This window comes from Poecilia reticulata, unplaced genomic scaffold, assembly GCF_000633615.1.
Source record: "Poecilia reticulata strain Guanapo unplaced genomic scaffold, Guppy_female_1.0+MT scaffold_233, whole genome shotgun sequence".
Taxonomy (NCBI): domain Eukaryota; kingdom Metazoa; phylum Chordata; class Actinopteri; order Cyprinodontiformes; family Poeciliidae; genus Poecilia; species Poecilia reticulata.
In genome coordinates this window covers 77,755-97,897 of record NW_007615027.1, presented here as the reverse complement: position 1 = coordinate 97,897, position 20,143 = coordinate 77,755, and the positions used below count along the sequence as shown (strand labels likewise).

General features: G+C 47.6%; 3 protein-coding genes across 9 annotated transcripts in view; all 3 read right to left on the bottom strand.

Moving 5' to 3' along the window:
* kcnq2b (potassium voltage-gated channel, KQT-like subfamily, member 2b) overlaps positions 1 to 1,087 on the bottom strand; it is a 23,745-nt gene extending 22,658 nt beyond the window's left edge. Inside the window, 1 exon segment of the mRNA XM_008402480.2 lies at positions 709 to 1,087. Coding sequence (XP_008400702.2) covers positions 709 to 841 — 133 coding nt within the window. The 5' untranslated portion in view covers positions 842 to 1,087.
* A 188-nt stretch (positions 1,088 to 1,275) lies between these two features.
* Positions 1,276 to 15,067, bottom strand: ralgapb (Ral GTPase activating protein non-catalytic subunit beta). Of its 6 annotated transcripts, XM_008402474.2 has the most exons (33): positions 14,512 to 15,067; positions 13,859 to 14,029; positions 13,224 to 13,426; positions 12,911 to 13,077; positions 12,666 to 12,840; positions 12,346 to 12,477; positions 12,162 to 12,280; positions 11,012 to 11,062; positions 9,647 to 9,691; positions 9,518 to 9,565; positions 9,334 to 9,440; positions 9,012 to 9,177; positions 8,776 to 8,905; positions 8,546 to 8,704; positions 7,917 to 8,031; positions 7,704 to 7,839; positions 7,562 to 7,632; positions 6,218 to 6,293; positions 6,002 to 6,132; positions 5,670 to 5,852; positions 5,386 to 5,534; positions 5,079 to 5,233; positions 4,906 to 5,006; positions 4,578 to 4,739; positions 4,281 to 4,466; positions 4,045 to 4,203; positions 3,861 to 3,963; positions 3,670 to 3,789; positions 3,513 to 3,583; positions 3,324 to 3,426; positions 2,554 to 2,608; positions 2,316 to 2,455; positions 1,276 to 2,238 (listed from the first exon to the last, which is right to left on the bottom strand). In XM_008402474.2, the coding sequence occupies exons 2-33, from the start codon at positions 14,006 to 14,008 to the stop codon at positions 2,069 to 2,071; spliced, it is 4,038 nt and encodes a 1,345-aa protein (XP_008400696.1). In that variant the 5' UTR covers positions 14,009 to 14,029; positions 14,512 to 15,067; the 3' UTR covers positions 1,276 to 2,068. The 6 variants fall into 6 exon arrangements, with proteins under 6 accessions (XP_008400696.1, XP_017158751.1, XP_017158752.1 ...); XM_017303262.1 differs by having other exon boundaries at positions 9,518 to 9,691; XM_017303263.1 differs by having other exon boundaries at positions 4,335 to 4,466; positions 9,518 to 9,691.
* Positions 15,068 to 15,147: 80 nt separating this feature from the next.
* Positions 15,148 to 20,143, bottom strand: part of ctsa (cathepsin A) — an 8,199-nt gene continuing 3,203 nt past the window's right edge. For both annotated transcript variants that reach the window (XM_008402478.2, XM_017303267.1), the window contains 7 exons: positions 17,654 to 17,745; positions 17,494 to 17,572; positions 17,266 to 17,414; positions 17,113 to 17,188; positions 16,015 to 16,104; positions 15,510 to 15,611; positions 15,148 to 15,435 (listed from right to left, as the gene is read on the bottom strand). In XM_008402478.2, coding sequence (XP_008400700.1) covers positions 15,352 to 15,435; positions 15,510 to 15,611; positions 16,015 to 16,104; positions 17,113 to 17,188; positions 17,266 to 17,414; positions 17,494 to 17,572; positions 17,654 to 17,745 — 672 coding nt within the window. In that variant the 3' untranslated portion in view covers positions 15,148 to 15,351. The remainder of the gene's footprint in view (positions 15,436 to 15,509; positions 15,612 to 16,014; positions 16,105 to 17,112; positions 17,189 to 17,265; positions 17,415 to 17,493; positions 17,573 to 17,653; positions 17,746 to 20,143) is intronic.

Below are 20,143 nucleotides of genomic sequence, written 5' to 3'. Positions count from 1 at the left end.
CTACACCAGCTGGTTCTACACCAGCTGGTTCTACACCACCTGGTTCTACACCACCTGGTTCTACACCAGCTGGTTCTACACCACCTGGTTCTACATTCCTTCACTGAGACTTTAATCTGCTGGTAGTTTATAAATCTCTGAACGGATTAAAGATCTGCTGCTGGATCAACCTGCTGGTTCTGGTTCTGGTTCTGTTTCTGTTCTGCATCAGAACCAGACATGGAGAAGCAGCTTTCAGCTTCTATGCACCACAGATCTGGAACAAACTTCCAGAAAACTGACAAACAGCTGAAACCCTGAGCTCCTTTTAGGCCAAAAACCAGCTGGTTAGAATTGATTAATAACTGGAATATTGATTATTATGCTGATCATAACTTTTTGTTGCTTCTCTTTATTTTGCCACTTTGATGTTTTATTTATTGTTTTGGCTTTGGTTAATAATTGTGTTTTTATATAAAGCACTTTCAAATGTTTTATATAAATAAACTTTAGATCCGTAAAGAATCTGATCCGGTTCTGACCCACTAGAACCTCAGTCTGATGTTCCTCATCTTTTCCCATGATGCATCACTTCGGCCTCTACAGTAAACAGTAATCATCTCTAACCGAACCCTGCGGTCCGGTGGCATCTGGATCAGAACCACCTTACCTGTCCTGCTTATTCCTAAACGCCTCACCGATCTCGCGCACGCGCGTGGATGAGCTCACCTGCGATGAGCAGAGCTCCGTCCCTGCTGGACTCCGTCCCTCCGGACTCCAGACCCACGAAGCCCACCTTCAGCTTCTTCTGCTCGGCCTGCGCTCCGGGGAACACCCCGCCGTTGCGGGACTTCTGCACCATGGCGGGGCCGCGCACCGAGCTGCGGAGCTACAGCTTGGCCGCGCGCGGAGCTGCGAGGCGGGGCGCGGGCTGCGGGAGCATCGCTGCTGGAAGATGGAGGAGAAAAACCCGCAGAGGAGAGAAGCGCCGCAGACCGGCTGATCAGCAGATCTTCATCCTCTGCCTCACCTCTGCGTCGTGAAGCGACGGGATGACGTCACAGATCCAAAGCGATTCAGAGACTCATTGATTATAGATGTTTGATCATCAGTCTGAGCAGGACTGAACCATCTGAAGGTGGTTACCATGGGAACCGCAGTGGAGGAGGATGGGCTGCTTTCTGATTGGCTGCTTTATGTTTGTTTATTTATGGATAATTCTGCTGAATCAAATCCAGAGACCGAGCAGGTCCAGGTGGGATCCGGTCATCATCCAGACCAGCCGAACCGGGCTCAGCTCGGTCCGGTTCGGTTCAGGCAGAAGCGAACTGATCAAGAGGTTGATCACAGATTAACTGGTGAACAGTGAGAGCTGCTGTTTGCCAAAACCTGAATCACAAAAGAAAGAAAGTTTATGTGATGCCAACTGGTGTGTGCCCACAATAGTGACAATAAAAGAGAATGCATTTCTTTAAATGTTTATGGGGTTATAAGATTGTTTTGATAACAGGGGTTAATTAATGACTACGGGTGCAGTAGGTGTTTCACCGGTAGGTGGCGCTCTGAGCTGCCTGTTGCTCTGCCACACAGGCTGCGTCTCCCGTGTGCTCATTTAAATGCTGTTTTTCAGGTGAGAATAACCCTCAAGTTTATTTTAACGGAGTACTTTTATTATTTGGTACTGTTCGAGGAATGTTTAAGGAAATGTGTTCATGTGTTAAAAGATATTAGACGAGTTTTGTTGCGTTTCGGAGCCAGCAGCGGCTACAGGAAGTAGCCAACAGGCCATGATGCTAGCTGGTTAGCACACACTGTAGCGGCGGGAAAACGGAATAGGTGGATGGACTTCACATAAAAATAAAGGTTAGATCATACACAAGAAACGTCAGCCTAAGAAAACCTTCAAATTAAATGTAAAAAATCCCATTAGACTTAAATATTCTTTCATTTTTATTGCTGTCAATGTTTAATTACATGGAAATGATTAAATAATTAAAAGCTTTAATCAGTTCAAAACAGAACTGTAAGGATTTGCTCATCCGAGTTTTCCGTTTCCTGTCGAGCTACACCTGGTTACCATAGTAACAGATCAACTCTGGAACAGGGCGGAGTAGAAGGCGGGTTCAGAGCAGCAGCTCTTATAGGAGAGGATGATGTCATTGATCAGGTGTTTCCTTCTGACGTGAGGCGGAGGGGCGGAGTCACTCTCTGAGCGACAGCGGTGAGAGCAGTTAGACACCATCTCTGTGAGCAGGAACCCTGAGGAGGACAGTCAGGTGTAACTACCACCCAATGGATCTTCAGAACCAAGCAGCCATCTTGTGATTGGTCCTCACCCAGAGACCTCCTGCTGGTCACCATCCCATTCACCAATGGGACGACCAGTCCCAGCTTGGTGGAGGCATTTCCAAGGAAGCAGATCCTGAAGAGTCCCGTCTTCAGAGGATGGATGAAGATCAACTGGATGTTGGAGGAACTAAGACAGAGATGGACAGTCTGTCAGACCTGGAGAGCCATGCTGGGCTTTACTGAAGCAGAACTTCAGGTCAGAACCACCGACCCAGATTCACTCACCCGGCCTCCGTCTGCGCTCTCGTCTCCAGCAGCAGATCGGTCAGAGGAAACTTCTCTGAAACACAAAGATCAGAAAAACATGGGCCACCAGACTCACCCTGCATGGAAAAGTGGGCGTGTCCCACAGAAGAGGGCGGAGCTTCCACCTTCTCTGATTTTGAATGTGCAATACTTCCTACGGCCACCAGGGACTGTCTTGTTCAGTCCGCTTCAATCTGACTCCAGTCCGTTTGCCTATAAAGTCCGGTTCAGTTGGTGAGTTGTGACTGCTAATCGACCTCCGACCTCTGACATTTCTCCTGGGGCTAGCAGCAAAAATGGCTCCTAGTCTTTAGCCTAAAGAGAAATCATTCAACCGCTAAAATCTGACGCCTCCATCTTGTTTCCATCTGGTGAAGAAGGAAGTTGCTCTCAGTGTCTTCAGATGTTTTTGTGTCGTTTCCTTCAGTGGTTCTTCGTGCAGCGCCCCCACAGGCCAGGAGGGGAACAGGTTGGTTCAGAACCACAGCAGCTGGAGGTGGATCAGATGATGGAGTTCTGGTTCCAGTAGAACCGGGTCGACCGGACCATCAGGAGGAGAAAACACCCATCAAAAACTGCATCCCTTTTCTTCAGGTGTTTCTGGATTCTGTTGATTGATCTGAAAATGATTTACTTACTTCACGAATTTCAGTTTCATCTCTTAGTTTTGTTCTGCGACTCACTGGAGTCAAACAAGAGAACAGAAAACCTGCTAGGAATGACTAATAGTTATTTAGCTAGTTAGTTACCAATGTCCTCAAAGCGTTCGACCCAAACAATCAGCAGCTTTGAGTCTGATTGGAAAAATGATGAGACACTCTGACAGAACCGGATGTCTTCTGATGGACGGGTCTGAACAGACACACAGATGAGGGACAGGTAAGACAGAAAAAAACGTGTATGTTAATATACAGGGTAGGTTGAGGGCGGAGCCTCACCTCAGCTCTTTTCTGGTTGGATGATGAAGCAGCGGCGTGCCCCGCCTCCTCAAAGCTTTTCAGCCAATCAGCTGCTTGGAAAATGAAGATAAATTGATCATCTTGGGTGTGATTGGTTACCATCTGTTATTTCAGAGTGACATCACCAAGCACTGACTGTAGGTGTGTGATGAAGGAACAATGAAGGCGATTTGCGTCAAAGCATCGGCAAACTTCAGGACGAACCTCCGTCCATCGAACACGCCGCCTCCGCTGTCCCCCAGAACAGCCTCAAATTCTGAAACCAGGAATCAGCCAGTTTGTTAACCGAAGAGTTCTGACACCTGAACACTCAAACAAAGGCCTCACCTGAACGACTGGCTCCGCCCACCTCTTCAGGACAACCAAGAGACGACAGGAAGTCCAAGAAAGGACCGCTGACGTGGGTCTGCTTCTCCACATTCCCCAAGATCTGCAGGGAGATGGACAGGTAAGACAGGACAGACTCGGAACCATCTGAGACAGGTGGACAGGTAGGACAGATGAGGAATACCTCTCTGGGTGTCTTCTGTCCTGCTCTCATGTAGAAGACAAACGCACAGTCACTGTTTCTGGATGGAAGCTGATCTAAACGTCTCAGGTTTTCTGAGAAACCTGGAAGAGACGAGTCCAGAGACAAGAGTGCGGGCTGCATGCTGTTGACACCTGGATCCTGCCGACAGGTGAAGGGAGGACAGATGAATGATGGACAGGTAAGCCCGATAAAACGAGTCCTGTTCCGATGTCTACCTTCACACTCTCCGGAGTCAGAAAACCCAGGTGGGACAGGAAGAGTCTGGTCACCTGGAAGCAGCTGATAGGAGGAGCTGGTCTGCAGGTTGCCATAGCAACTGAATGGCTGCTCAGCCCAGGCTGAACTTCAATTTCCTGTTGGGTCTTCAAGGTTACTCGCAGATGGTCCAACTGCTGCTGGTCCTGAAGTACAGATGTCCACACCTGAGACACACCTGTCCCCTGATCTGTGACAGCTCGGAACGTCTAGAACAGATTCTAATGGTTCTGGTTCTGGTCGGACTCAGGTCTTACCTCAGCAGGTCCAGTTCTGATCAGAGGAGGGATGCTCTGATCTGCTCCAACTAAAGGAACTCTCTCCATGAGCTCCGGAACCAGCTGGTGCTTGATGGAGCGTCTCTGTCCAGCGTCTTCAGCGGCGAGACGCACCTGTCTTGGGATTAGCGCAGCTTGCGTCTGTCCAAGAGACAAAAACTCACCTGAAGACTTTAGTTCTGCGGACCAATCGTGTTCTGGTTCTGTGGTGATGATAGAACCTCAACAGACTCCAGAGTAGGACCAAATGATACTGCAGCGCCACCATCAGGCTGGTTGAGGCACTGCAGCAGCATCACATAATCACCTGAATGGCTCGGGCATCTTTAGGCAGCAGGTGGAGCTGTAGACTCCAGCTGTGATGTCCCGACGGTCCCCTCAAGATCACCAGCAGAGATGGACTGGGCTCTGCAACAGGACCGGAACTATCAGTATCTCTGCAGTTCTGGGCTGAGGTTCTGTCTCTGGTTCTGGATCTACCTTGATCAGGTTGATCTGGTGTTGGCTCCAATGTGGCCAGAATCACAGAACCTTCCAGAACAAAATATCTGGACCTCTTCAGGCTGCTGTTATCCAACATCAGGGCGTTGTCTCTGAGCGACGGATCTGGACCCGCTCCGGAAACCTGCATGATACTGGACCAGAACCAGCTGCAGTTAGAATCCAGGAGCTAACTGGAGCAGAACCAGATGTACTTAGCTCCTCCTGGGTTCTAACTAAAGCTGGTTCTGGTATAGTTTGCTCCTGGTTTCTAACTGGATCAGAACCAGGACCATGTTTTAGTCACCAGCTCAGGGTTGCCTCCGCCGCTTCCTTCACCCTCAGAGAGGCCGGGTTCAGATCTTTGTCGTCCTTCCACACAACGTTCTGGTCCTGTCTGGACCTGCTGCCTGAGATCCCCAACTCCACAATCTCCAAAACCTCCAGCAGACACTCCTGGCAGTACCAGAAGGGACAGAGGCATTCACCTAGAGAACAGGAACCGACCCAGCTGGCTTCCAGAACAGTTACCCGATGTACAGACTTTAATCAGAACCGGATCAGAACCTGTGCAGGTTGCAGGTCAGTTACCTGCTGGTGCAGCAGAACCGGGTTCTGGGTCAGCCAAGTGTTCAGGCAGCAGAAAGCAGCGACGATGATAGAGTGCAGGTCTCTGGAGTGGAGCGGAGGAGGACGGCCGCACTGGAACACGATGTAGGTGCAGACAGAACCGACGGCCCGGCGCCGCTCCGAGGCCTCCACCTGGACCTCCACCTGCCGGACCACAGAACATACAGACTGATCTGGGTCGGAACCAAATAAAACAACAAGAGGACCAGATGGTGAAGCTGAGATCCACCACCGTTTGACCTGGTTTCAATAAAACTGGACTGTAGCCAGTTCTGGTATGTGTGTGTTCCCACCTTGGCCAGTCCTCCCAGTACTTCCAGTGCAGACAGACAAACTCCAGAGTCATTTCTCCACTGAGACGTCAAACGCTGAGTCAGCAGACGGACAACATGAACCCAAAGGACTGCTGCTTCCGATTGGGTAGCTAGTTACCATGGCAGCACACATACATCATCAGTGGTAGTTTACCAACACCCAAACAGCAAGGAAGACGGTCCTTTATATCCTACTTGGTGTCCTGGTCCTACTGGTTCCACTGGTCGCCCTGAATTGGACCTCCTGGTTCCAATGGTCAGACCTTCTGGACTGAAAATGAAGAGTTTATCTGACAACATGTTTGGTAAAACACTCTTCCTTTCGGCTTTTCCCTGTAGGGGTCGCCACAGTGAGTCATTGGTCTCCATCTAACCGCGTCTTCCACATCTTCTTCTCACACCAACCACCTTCATGTCCTCCTTCACTCCAGCCATAAACCTCCTCTAAGGTCTTCCTCTAGGCCTCCTGCCTGGCAGTTCCATCCTTCTACCGGTGTACTCCTATTTATCCATCCCCTTCACTCCCATAGAGAACCTTGAATCTTCATCTTGGCTGCCTCCAGCTCGGCCTCCTCTAAGCCAAACAGTATTGCTGGTCTCGCCACCGTCTTGTACATCTTTCCTTTCTTTCTCTCTGATTTTCTCATCACACCTACCAATCTGCTTGGACATATTTCTTCACTTCATTTTCACACTCACTGTTGATCTGAATTGTTGAGCCTAAGCACTTCAAATCCTTCACCCTCTTTATCCCTGTAACCTCATGTCTCCTTCTGGGTCCTTCTCTTGAGATTTTCCTTCACCTGTTCTCTCCTCACCATAGATCACGATTTCATGTGCAAACATCATAGTTCTGTCTAACGTCATCCGTCAACCAGGGCTCAGAGCCACTCCTAAGTGAAGTCTCACTTCCACCTTGAACACTCGTACACCCCACCCCAGTCTTACAGCTCTCATACATGTCCCGAACCACTCTAACATACTTCTCTACTACTCCAGACTTCCTCATACAGCACCATAGTTCCTCTCTCAGAACCTTGTCACGTTTTCTTTAGATCTATAAAACTACAATCAAGCTGACATTCTCTGTACTTCTCTATCAACATCCTCAAAGCAAAGACTGCATCTGTAGTACATGCAGTCTTTGTATGTACTACAGATGCAGTAGTGGAATGGTTTCATGCCATTCCACTACCAAACCTACCTGACACACTTGTCACGTCCAAAACGTTCCTAACAAACTCCTCCTTTAAAAGATAACCCCAACACCATTTCTCTTCTCATCCACACCATGGTAGAACAGCCTGAACCATGTTCCTAGGCTTCTAGTCTTGCTACGTTTCCACCTGGTCTTCTGAACACACAATATGTCCACCTTCCTCCTCTGCCTACTCCCTAGCTTTCCCTATAATAGTCCCAACATTCAAAGTTCCTACTCTCAGTCCTAAACTCTTGCTAAAACACTTAATTGTAAAATAAATTAGATATGTTGATTTCACCAGTCAGAAAAAACTGGTAAGCTTGACTTGGAGAACTTACCTGATGAGGATCAGGTGAGGGAGGAGGAGCCTCTGCTGCAGCCGAGTCATGGACTACATTCAATATGGCGGCTGCAGAAACAAAGAAGTGATTAATGTCCATGAGGCAAAGCTGTGGAGAAAACCAGGAAGCAGAAACTGACCCAGGAGCAGCTGGATGTTGCATGTGTCTGTCTCTGTCTGCAAAGCTCCAATCAGAAGGCTGCGGAGGCGGAGCTTATAAGACAGGAAGGTTCCTGCTGTGGCATCCTCACAGCCCATCATCAAATCCACAGAGTTCTGCAGAACCACAGCCAATGTTGGTGGGATGGCAAGTCAGACTTGCTCATACGTTGCCATGGTTACAGAGGAGCTACCTGTATTTGGGCAGGTCCAAGCTGCACGGGGAGGGGCATCAGAGACAGCAGGATGAAGATGGAGGACCGCCTTAAATCCACAAGACTGACGAGGCCCTTAAACAGGATCAGATCCCTGGAAGCATCAACAGGAAGTTACCTGACGCTCACAATCATGCTTGGTTCAATTCAGAGAAAGATGTTTATTCACCTGCCCACCTGTCTACAGGAGCCCAGAGAGGACAACTCAAACGCCAGAGCAAGACTTTTCATCTGAAAGCTTCGTGATTCAAACCAGATTAAATTAAAAGGAGATTTGGTTCCTGTTATCTGATCTGGACCCGACGGTTCTGGCTGGTCCTGCCCTCAGTTTACTACAATACCCATAATACTCTGCTCCTCTCTGCAGGTATCTGTCCCCCTGATAGGATCAGGTGCATCAGAAGTAAGCAGGTTCACTACAAACCTTTTGTTCTGTTTTCTGTGTGGAAACCACAAATCCAGAACCCACTGACCCGACTGGCTCTGCTAGGACGGATCTGAAATCAGGTCTAAAACCTGATCCACATTCTAACATTCATGGAAACGCTCCCAACCTGATCTGAGCAGAGTCCTGCCCACTTCTAGTTCTGTACCGGAGGTGTTGGTACCTGTCCAGCAGTACCGTCTCCAGGACGGAGACAAAGGACGGCAGCAGCAGGTTGACCCCTCTCAGGTCACAGCAGAACAGACGGGTGGAGTTCAGCAGGACAGAGACCACGACAGGTGGACAGGCGTCCTGGAGGCTCCGCAGGAGAACCAGGTAGAACCTGACGGAGGACACCAGGGACAGGAGTGAGACGTGAGATGGACAAACCTGGAGAGGTGGACAGACAGTTACCTGGACAGGTAGATGGACTGAATGTTTTCTCCCGTCTTCTTGCAGGTGAAAATCCTACAGAGCGTCCCGCAGGCCTCTGCTCTCCCTGCTGCCCATCGGTCTGACATCACAGTGACATCAGCTTGTTTACCTGTTGGAGACAGGTGTCACAGGTGTGTAGCTGAGTCCAGGAATATCAGAGTATGGTCTATACTAGGAGCAGGTCCTACAGGACAAAGCATGCTAACAGGACAGACCTGAAGTTATCAGAGCGGCTTCAAACAGCCAGGAGCCAAACAGGTGCAGGAGGGAATCCGTGTTACACCTGAGAGGGTGGGCGGGGCATCGAGGGGCAGAGTTCACAGGAGGACAGGAAGAGCGCAGACGAGAGGAAGACTTCCAGTGATGGGGGGATGAAGGTGTCTGACAAGACAGAAGATTGAGGCCAATAAGTTCCAACATCAGATACAACCAGATGGCTGTATGATTTACCTGGACAGGTAAAGGTTTCTTTAGACTAGAAAGGGGACATATGTTTATTAGGATCATGCTCTGGATCAGCTTGGATCCAGGTTCTACCTGTTGTTTACGTGAAAGTGAGGAGCTTTTAATAGGCGGGGCTTCAGGTGTAGTGGGGAAGTTAACAGGTGTGGGCGGGGCACTTCCAGAACGAGGCCGTGAGAACTCTGCAGAGAAGAAGAAAAAGGTTGGATCACAGAGCGGCCTTCACTGAAGACAACGACAACAAACTGGCAGAGATTACCATACGATGGGAGGCGGTCTCTAAACGGACTTCTGCTCACAGAGAAACCTGGAGGGAAGATCACAGGGAGATGAACCGGAACCACAGAGGAGTTCTGATGGACAGGGTCGGTGGACTGAGGTTGTTTACCCAGAGAAGGCAGTCTGTCTCTGGATTGACTTCTGGCACCAAGTTCTGCAGAAACAAATAAACCATCACACCTGAAGCAGCTTTGCTCTGTTTAAACATGAAGATGTCTGGACTTCTCAAACTGGAGACCAACAGACACATTTTACCCCTTCATATGATCCAGAGAGGACAACACAAACACCAGAGCAAGACTTTTCATATGAAAGCTTCATAATTCAAACCAGATACTTCCCAAAGGCCTAGAAACTTCCATGGTCTTCCCTTTTGGATACACCAGAACCAGGGTTGGTTCTCCTTCATGGATGATCTGTTCCAGCCTTCCTCCATTAACTCTTGACTTCAGACCAGATACTGATGTTCTTCTGTAGCTTCTCTAGAACAACCCTGGTCATGTCCATCAAGACCAAAAAGTATTGTCAGACTCCAGCTCCACTTCCTCACAGAAACCTGAATTCAGAATCTTGTCTCCCTGAGCACCAGGTAAATCTTTCAGGTAATGGGGGATGCAAGGAGAAGATGTGAAGATCCAACAGATGGATTCTTGTTCATCACTCTGAACAAGCAGGCCTTCATATGAACTAATGTCCATCTCTCCAGTGTATGCTGGGTCTTCCTATGGGTCTCCTTCCAGTGGGACGCAACCAGAACACCTCACCAGGGAGGCGTCCATCTTAACCCGATGCAGGAGCCACTTCAACTGGCTCCTCTCGACGTGGAAGAATCTCACCCTAGCTCTAAGGGAGAGCCCAGACACCCTACGGAGGAAATTAATTTTGGCAACCTGCATCTGTGATCTTGTTCTTTTGGTCACTACCCAGAACTGGTGACCATATTTGTGGGTAGGTATGTATGTAACTTTATTTAAGCTGGCATGTCTCACTGAGATTAAAAATATCTTTTTCAAGACTACTAGGTGTGTAGATAGACCAATATTGACGAGCAGCTCTCTCGTCGCCACGATGGGTGGTGCAGTGCTCTCATCTTTGTAGATATAGCACCAATCCGTCTTTCAATTTCCCGCTCCATTTTTCCCTAATTTCTGAACAAGACCCCAAGATACTTAAACTCCTCCACCTGGAGCAAGACCTCTTCCCCAACCCAGGTTTATCCTTTTCCAACTCAGTCTTGGAGGCACTGGTCCTTTCTCCTGCTGTTTCACACTCATCGGCAAACTGCTACAGCAAGTGCTGTAGATCATGAACTGATGAAGCCAACAGAATCACATCACATCAGAGATGCGATTGTGAGGCTACCTAAACTGATCTTCTCAAAAGCCTGGCTGCACCTGCAAAGTGTGAAGTCACTGGAAGAAAAAACTGAATTACTGTCTATTTCTGCAACGAGGTCCAGTTAAGTTGGGTCTACCTGTGTTTGGTAGCAGATGTTTTGTTTGTCCTGAGTTTCTCACAGTCACACCTGCAGAGACAAGAAAACATTCAGACCCAGTTCGCTCAACCTCAAAAGCCCCTTTTCCACTAGAGCAGCTTTAACCAGTTCTGCCTCAGTCCGCCCAAGCCACATTTGTTTCCTTTAGCAGAACTTGTGCATTTCCTCTATATTTTTAATAGATTCTTCAGGGGTAGTACAAGCTGTGCATGGTGCGCAAGCGATCTGATTGAGAGCAGACTACATTTGTTGATCGGCTCATGATTTACATAACTGGAAGCTCCAAACAACATCTCAACCACCGCTGGGGAGCGGTGGACATGCCGTCTGGTACCAGAGACTTGCTCAGTATGGAGGAGCGGAATGACCGTGATTTAACAGGTCATTGTGATTCTGATTTGACAGTGCAGCTCTGCTCAACGTTCTGTTGGAGTTGCAGTTTGGTGCCAGTCTGTGAAACACCAGAACTACATAATATTTGTTTGGGCTATAGAAACCAAATATGTGTTATATTCCCTGTTTGGTCACTAGATGGGGTTGTAGGCATAAGAGTATGAGCCAAGGGGCAATAGGAAGTTGGCAGGTGTTGAACTTGAACAGGCATACAAGTTTTGAGTGTAGTTTGAAAAGACTGCAATTGAGGCAGATCCAACTCGACTAGAACCAAACCAAACATTAACTAGCTAGAAGGAGATCCAACATTGGAGAAGGGGCCAAACTCTTAGCTCCGCCTCTCTGTTCAGGACGTGGGGTCATTCTATACCTGTTCTTCATCATGGAGTTAAGGGGAGTTGGACAACCATCTGAACCAAGAATGAAGAAATGAGATCTTCCACTGATGTATGACCAGATGGAGAACTTTACCGAACAATTATGGTGTCAGAACTTTGGGCCTATAAGGTTCCTGTGGACGTCACTTTGTTCTGAACATCTTTCTCTCCAAACTGATGCAGGACAAGGAGGAGGCTGAACTGTAGGTAGTGATACCTGAACATGCCCTCAGCTCAATAATTTGAGGAAGTGAAGAACATGGACCTCACTGATAAGACAGCTGTGATCTCATCAAACAGGCTTTGGACCATACTGAGTTAATTCTGTGTAAGTTCTGGTTCTGTTGAAAGTTTTGTACCGAGGAAGGCGTCGACCATTTCACCGACTGATCTCATGACTCTGAAAAAGATTCCTGGCAGCTGAACGTCTTCATCCAAGGAGGAACCGGCTGCTGGGCCAATCAGATCCACTGGATTACTGCAGAAAACAGTAAACTCATCAGCAAGGTCTCCAGGCCAGAGGGAGGAGCATCAAGCAGTTACCTGAACAGGTGCAGGAACTTGAACCAGGTGTGAGAAACACGTTCACCTTCCATGTCTGCAGGAACCAGAGAAGCATCTTCACCTGGAACCTCGAAGGGAGGGAAGGAAGGTCCAAACATCTGAGGAAGGAGCCTGGGAGGAGAGTTAGGGTAGAGGTTAGGATTGGGACAGAGTGATCTGATACAGAACCAACAGAGATTCTCCAAAACAGCAGACAACTGCCTGGAACAAATGATAACATTGGAAGAGCTTCACTGCAGTGTTGGACCTTCAGAACTTCAGCAACATGACTTGGTGAAATCCTGAGGCTGTAGACGGACCTGGAGGTTAGTCCTGCAGCGACCCGGCTCCACTGCTCCACCACCGCAGGCTGATGCCTCCAGCTGCTGAACATCTGCCTGAACGTCTGCCACAACGAGCGGCACGGAAAACATCGAGAACATGCCAGCAGCCACACCTCCAGGAGGACCGCTACGGAAAGCTTCGACAAGCCTCCTGTCCATAGGTGAGATGCACAGGTAGAGGACAGATGGCATGATACACAAAAGCAGGTACTTTGTCTCACCTGCAGGAGTAGGCGGAGCCAACAGGGTGTGGTTGATGCGCAGCAGGAAATGCAGGAGAGTCTGCCAGGTTTCGCTGCTCATCATTGAACTCTCTCTGGCCAGAGACTGAGTCGAACTCAATACCTGCTGACAGAGAGACAGGTAGTCCGGACTCACCTGGCCTGACCTGAGAGGGACAAACGCAATATAGATCTCATCAGATGTTTGACTCAGGTTCTGATCTGAGTGAGGGTTTGATCTGAGGTCTGAGTTTATTTTGTGACTTCATGTGGATAGTCTGGTCTGGTTTCAGGTCCAGGTGAAACCAACTACCTGGGTAGGAAGAGGATGTAGAGATGCCGAAGGATCCTCTGGACATACAGATTAGGGTCTCTGCTGATTGGTGGAGGGGTGGAGCTTTTTTGGGACACCAGTGTCATCATCCAATCAGTGTAGACGTCCACACAGAGTTTGACAGTGTCTCTGTCCAATGGCAGAGTCAAACCGTAACAGAGGACCTCCATGGTCCACTTCACCTGAGCGTGAAGAGACATCAACATCTACCTGACACGTTTCTGGACTGAAACCAGAGGATCTGGATGAAACTTCAATCACAGCAGAACCAGAACATTTACCATCGGATCAGGAGACAGAATAGAAAGTTACAGATTAGTGCTCTTCATCACTGGTCAATCAGTAATCAATCAATCAGGGACCAATCTGTGATCCATCAGGGACCAATCTGTCATCTTTAGTAGCTGAAGAATGTTTTTATTGTAAACATCCATATGTCGTGTCCAGTTGCCATGGTTTCAGTTACAGAACACATCTGTTACCATGGTGACACATCGAACCAATCAAGTTCTCATTAAAATGGAATTGGATCTGATCAGATGGATTGATCAGTTGATTAGAGGTCAGAGGTTGACCTACTGTCTACTGCTCCCACTGCCACACCTGGTGTTTACCTGCCGGTCAGTACGCAGCAGGCTGCGGGTGCTGGGGTTTCCCAGGCCTGCTGCTAGGGGCTTCACCACGGCAACAGCAACATCTCTGCCCACAGAAGGCGGGAAACCGCTGAGCACGCTGATCTGGCCTTTCAGGAACTGGTCCATCATCACCAGTCAATCACAGCTCACCTGGAATAGACAGGTAAACTGGTCGCTACCTGACAGTAAATTAATAATTTCAAACATCCCAGAATCCTGCGGCTAGATGTTAGTAGCTTGTGGTTTAGCCGTCTGTATTCGGTCCAGTTGGTTCTGGTGGTGTTGGAACAGGAGCAGTTCTTCACTGTGAGGTGTTAATAAGCCTTGGTTTAATCAGAGAGAGAACCGACTGATTACAGGTGAGCTCACAGCAGATTCACTCAGGTGAGCTGTGAAACAGAACGGATCACATGATGGGGACCGCACATGCTCAGTCCATCACTGTCAACAGGATTAGTCTGATGTAATCAGAGTACTGCAGGAGTAATCAGTAGTTCTAATCAGAACATTAGTACCAATTACTTTAGGCCTAGTCAAATCACAATAGTTCTTATCAGTACCATAGATCTAAGCAAAGTACATTAGTAGTCAAATTACTTTAGTTCTAATAATCATAGTACAGTAGCTCTTACCAGAGTACTTTAGTACTATTCAGAGTACAGGATGTTAACCGAAGCTTCACATAAAGCCGGTTTGAACAGAACCATCCAGAACCAAATGGACCTGAAGGAGGAACCTGTTGCTCTGGTTCCGATCTGATGACGCAGCAGAACCTTCTTCAGGTGAGTCGCTGCCTGATGGACCGGACCGGGTCAAGCAGCCAGTCCTCTCTGGTTCTGAAGGTCGAAGCTCTGCTCCTGTTCTCCCTGAGCGCTGACTGGCAGGCTGAGCAGCAACAAGTTTACAGTCAACAAGCCTTCCCCTGCTGGCTGCTCCCTCTGCTGTGACGGAACATGGAGCTCCGACCCAAACGGACCTGCCGGCGCCGCCCGACTGTCGCTGAATGATTACTGCAAACATTAACCTCCAGGCCCGGTTCTGGTCCGGCTGGCTGCTCCACCTCTTCATCTTCTGGGAGGTGGAGCTTCAAACTGAGGGCTTCAGGTGTCGTCTGCAGGTAAGTTCTGTTTCCATGGTAACTGGTGAATGAGAAAAGGCTCAGAGGGTTGATGAGTAACCCACCAAGCTGCAGGGACTGGTTCTGGTTGGTTCTGCTGGGGCGCCGTCAGAACCGGGACGCCGTAAAGAAATAGAAACGGAAGCCAGGATTTGGTTCAGATCAGAGTTTATTTTCGTTTCCCTTCAAACCAACATAAAATCAACGAGCAGCGCTCGTTTCCATGGAGATACGGAGCCAACGCAAAGAAGACTTCTGATTAATATTGTTTACAAGAGACCCATTTTGATAGTGATGTAAAACAGAAGAACACCCTGAGAGTACGGCAGCTGATCAGGTCCAAACGGGCCTCAGGTCAGTACGGCTGCTTCTTGATGAACCTGGTGAACATGGCGAAGGCGGCGACAGGTTTATCTGTTGGAACCATGTGACCAGAGCCCTGCAGGACCACAAACCAGCCAATCAGCAACGAGAACCATCACCTCAGTGATGATGATGATGATGATGACATACCTTCACTGTGAGGAAGGCTATGTTGTTAAATTCTTTGACGAAGCCTCCGATCTGATGACCATCCAGACCGTCATAGACCCAGGGACGCCTCTGGACCTCCACCTAACACACAGGTAAACACACCTGAGGACCTCTGAAGGCTTTTCATAAAACCAGGACCGCGGGTTAAGCTGGATTTTACAAATATCCTGGCTTAATTAAGCATCCTTTGATTTTACAAAAGCAGTAGTACAGTTAGCCTGCTCCAGGCCAGGCTGCCTGGCTGCCCGACCGCCAGGCTGCCCGACCGCCTGGCTGCCCGACCGCCAGGCCGCCCGACCGCCAGGCTGCCCGACCGCCAGGCTGAGTTGAGGTGTCTTGGCGGTGCCGTTTAAACATCAAACTTTTCCCCAGTTAATATCCAAGAACACCTGTAGTTTCCAGGCTCTGGTCTGGTCAACATTTTGGCCACATCCTTCCCAGATTCTGTCAAATGTTCTCGTTAGCCTGGTCAGGTGATCGTTACCTGCTGCTGTAGAGACTCCACAAACCACTCGTCGCCCAGGAAGTTGCAGGCCATGTCCACGTCTCCGTTGTAAACTAGGACCCGGTACTTCTGCAGAGAGCACATCACAGAACACCTGGAACCAAACCTGGATCACACCTGCACCCAATCAACAGTGACGTCAGACCACGTTTTTCAGTAACGAGTAACTAACGCGTTACTGTTTCAAATCCAGTAATCAGATTAAAGTTACTTACCCCAATCACAGTACCATGCCGTGTATTTTTTTCTAATTTAATGTCCTCTACGCGTTTGGGGAGTGATCCCCGTTTCTACGCGCCAGCAGCAGCTGGTCGCACGCTGCGACAGGAATGTTAACAGTGGCGGGAGGAGAGATGCTTAGCAGCTGGAAAAACGAACAATTTTGAGTCCAACTATTAGTGACTTCGGGCTGTTTTTTCTAAAACTGCGGTTTCTTGGGCTCATTTTTGAACCTGAAGTTACTTATTTGGGTTTGCAAATAAGCAGAGACACGTAATAAAGCCCAGAATTATTCTGTTGGTTGTGGTCAGACTCTCCCTGTCCATCACTTCCTGCTGTGTCTTTATTAATGTCATGTTAAAATATTACCTCTGAATGACGTCGAGCTTCGCGCTGCAACAAACTGCAGACATCGAGACTAAAACATGAAAAACAGCCATAAATGAACGAGTCCGTAAAGTTTCGCAACTAAACGCCATTATAATTATTAATCTTATTAATATTGAGGGGCTGGGGTTCTAAATCCACAATAGTGGATTACACAAAAACACGCAAAAGTTACAGAAGTGTTTTTTACCATTATAGCCATTAAACAATGGGATGTTACCATTATGAAATAAGTGGCATTTAAGAATTGGCAAAGCTAATGTGAGGTGGCAGAGGGTTACCGCCAGCAGCTGCAGAAAAGAACTAAAGAAGAAGTATTGTAACTTAGTTACTTTCCAAATCAAGTAAATAACCTGATTAAAGTTAGTTTTTCAAAGTAACTATGCATCACTGATAACCAATCAGAACCCTCACTGCATTCAACTTCCTGCTCAGACAGGAAGTTACAGGGGCTGTGGCGAAGTCACTGACCAGAGCTGACAGCAGCTTTAGGTACTGCTTCCTGACGTCCATGTAGAGCCGGCCGTACATCAGGTTCACCTCAGAACTACAACACCAGACAAGACGGGTCAGAGATATGCCGGCGTGTCCCCCGCAGACGGGACAGGTGAGACGGACGGCTACCTGCAGATAGCCCAGTCCAGAGCGTCGGGACTGATGTGCAGAGCCTTCTTGACGTAGGCGTTGTTCAGGTAGAGACTGGACGGCGTGGAGTTGGTGCAGGGCGGATCCAGGCGGACGGACAGGTGCGCAGCGGCCAGACTCATCAGCTTCTGCAGTCAGAGGAGCAGCAGGCGAGAAGCTGAGAACAGGTGAGTCCATCTCAACTAGGCAGCAGGTGAGTTCACACACCTGGTTCCACTGGCGAGTCTCCTGATGGTTGATGAAGATGTTCCCCATGTCTCTGACCACCAGCTGCCCATGGTCCACACTGAGACCCCAGAAACCATCAGCCAGGCTGACCATCCAGAACTCACCTGCTGCAGGTGAGGTAAACCAGGTTACAGCTTACCTGAATCTGTGAGGGACTCCACCCGCACACGGAGCATACAGGTTGTAAATGTTGAGCCCTGAACTGTAAAGGATCGTCTGGACATCCGACAGCTGCAGAGAGAGAACACCTGGACTGAACACCTGGACTGAACACCTGGACTGAACACCTGGACTGAACACCTGAGGAACAGGAGGCTGGTGGAAGAATCATCCGTCTACAAACTCGTTCATCCAACAGCCTTGAACCAAACTTATAATTCTGTAGAAGGAAGCTTTGAGTTATAGATTCCACACAGCAGGTGAATGTGACCTGGCTTTTCCACAGCGGTCTGAATGGCACAGTTCTACCCGCAAACATAAATAAAATAAAACAAACAATTCTGACCTGCTGCACTTCCTGATGTGGAATTAAATTGTACCCGATACTTTTCAAAATGTCGGCAGTCTGAGGGGTCACGTAGCGCTGCGGCGGCCATCTTCACCGCCGTAGACAGAGCGCTGCGGCGGCCATCTTTACCAGCATTCACACATTGTGGTTGCATTTAATTAGTAGCAGGAGAAAAGAAAGTAAAAAATGGTATTTTATAAAATAAATAAAAGTTATGGTCGTTAACGAAGCAGCTGCGGTTCCCTGGTTTCCTCCACCAGCAACGGAGTTTCCCCTCATTCATTCCCTGATTTTCATGGATCAGATAAAACGGCATCGGATAAATAGTTTGAATGTTATGTTGTGTATTTCGATGTGTTTTTGCATCGTTGATGCCCAACTGTTCCAAATGGAGTCGCCATCGGACGCTACTTTTTTTTTCTTAAACATAAACTTACTGATTTTAACAAGAAACATACATATTATCACTTACAAATACTTAAAATATAGACCCAGTGAAGACAAAAACCAAAAAGACACACACACAGGGGAGGAGAAAAATAAATAAAAATAAGTTTGCAGCAGACCCTCAACAGACCAACCAGTATAAACATCAGTTTGTCTCACCATTAGACTTTATAACAAACCCTTTTTCCACCCATCGAGTTGGGCATCATTCTGGCCCAGCCAAGTGTAAAAGAAGGACCAGATTTCCCAAAATGTATCAAGTTTGTTCTTAGTAAAATGGCTGATTTTCTCAAGTGCAAAGTAAAATGTGTCCATTGTGAGATTCCACATAATGTCTTTCTTCATGAGGATGCAATGCAGCGTTTAGCTTCCAAAAAGGAGACATTAAGTAAAGATCTCAAGTTGTTTGGGATAAAAAAGTCCTCAGGATAAATATTCAAGATGCACATTTTAGGATCTAAAGGAACCTTTTTACTAATCATCTGACTAATCACAATCAATACTTCCTTCCAAAACGCCAACACTAGGACACGCCCACATACAATGAAATGAGGAACCTTTTTGGGAAGTAAATTTAATGCAAATTTAGAAATTAAAGTGATGATGCAGTTTAACTGGAGTGAGGTTTTGCCTATTCAGCCATTTGTATTGTAGTCATTTGGATTTTGTGTATGAATCAAAGTGCAGTCGATTCACTCGACACGTTTTCTCCCAAATCTGTTTCCCGTGTTTTTAAAATGTTGGCTGAAGATTCTTCACATTTGTCAACAAACGGAATAAAGAGACACCTGTCCTCCTCCGTCACACACAGTGATGTCTTCTAGTGAAGACAAAGATCAAGATTATTTTGTTGCTTGGATAAAATGAAACTCTGAACCTGAAGATATTTATAGAAATGTTTAGTAGGAATATCATGTTTGTTTTAAGTTCCTCCCTGTAAAGAGATCAGATATCTTAACTAACCCCTCAGCAGACAGAGTTTAAATCCTGGCTCTGCTCAACCTGGACCAAAGTCCCTGTTTCCAAAAATGGGTGAGAACTGGGATAGTTGTTGCTTTTCTCCCAAATAATCTTTTTGCCAGATAAGCATTGTGTTTTTCAGAAAAGGTTTTTGTTTGTTTGTTTAATAAGCTTTATCCTGTCTGATAATAATAAAGAATAGAGTCCATTGTAACCCAGGCTGGAGGCTGTGAGGAAGTGAAACAGCTGCCCAGAAACACCACAAAGGATTTGGCAAATGTAAACCTCCTCTGTAAAAAAGCAGGTAAAAGAGAGACGGTCTCAATCTGGACGCTTATCGTTCCAAGTGAAGCTGGAAAAAGTTTTATTTCCTTAAAGTAGGAGGCGGGCGGGGAAAGTGGAACTGATTGGAAAACGTCTAAAAATGTTGGCAATATTGTCATTTTTATAATATTGATGCAGCCAATTAAGGAAACGGGTAGTTTGGACCATCTTTCTATTAATTGGATAAATGACTGTAAGGTTGGAATCGGACGGCTAGTTTTAGCAAACTGTAGCTTACAGGGATTCAACTCTTCAAATTCCAATGACTGGTAGTTCAGCAACACAAGCTTGTCTGCTGTGAGTCCTTCCTTCCTTCCTTCCTTCCTTCCTTCCTTCCTTCCTTCCTTCCTTCCTTCCTTCCTTCCTTCCTTCCTTCCTTCCTTCCTTCCT

Excerpts from the sequence above, each read along its gene's own strand:
- ralgapb (XM_017303262.1), bottom strand. The coding sequence starts at position 14,008 with ATGATGGACCAGTTCCTGAAAGGCCAGATCAGCGTGCTCAGCGGTTTC. Across the intron at positions 12,841-12,910 it reads GGCTCCGCCTACTCCTGCAG|GAGGCTTGTCGAAGCTTTCC; the intron begins GTGAGACAAAGT and ends ACCTATGGACAG. Across the intron at positions 5,853-6,001 it reads TACTGGGAGGACTGGCCAAG|GTGGAGGTCCAGGTGGAGGC; the intron begins GTGGGAACACAC and ends GTGGTCCGGCAG.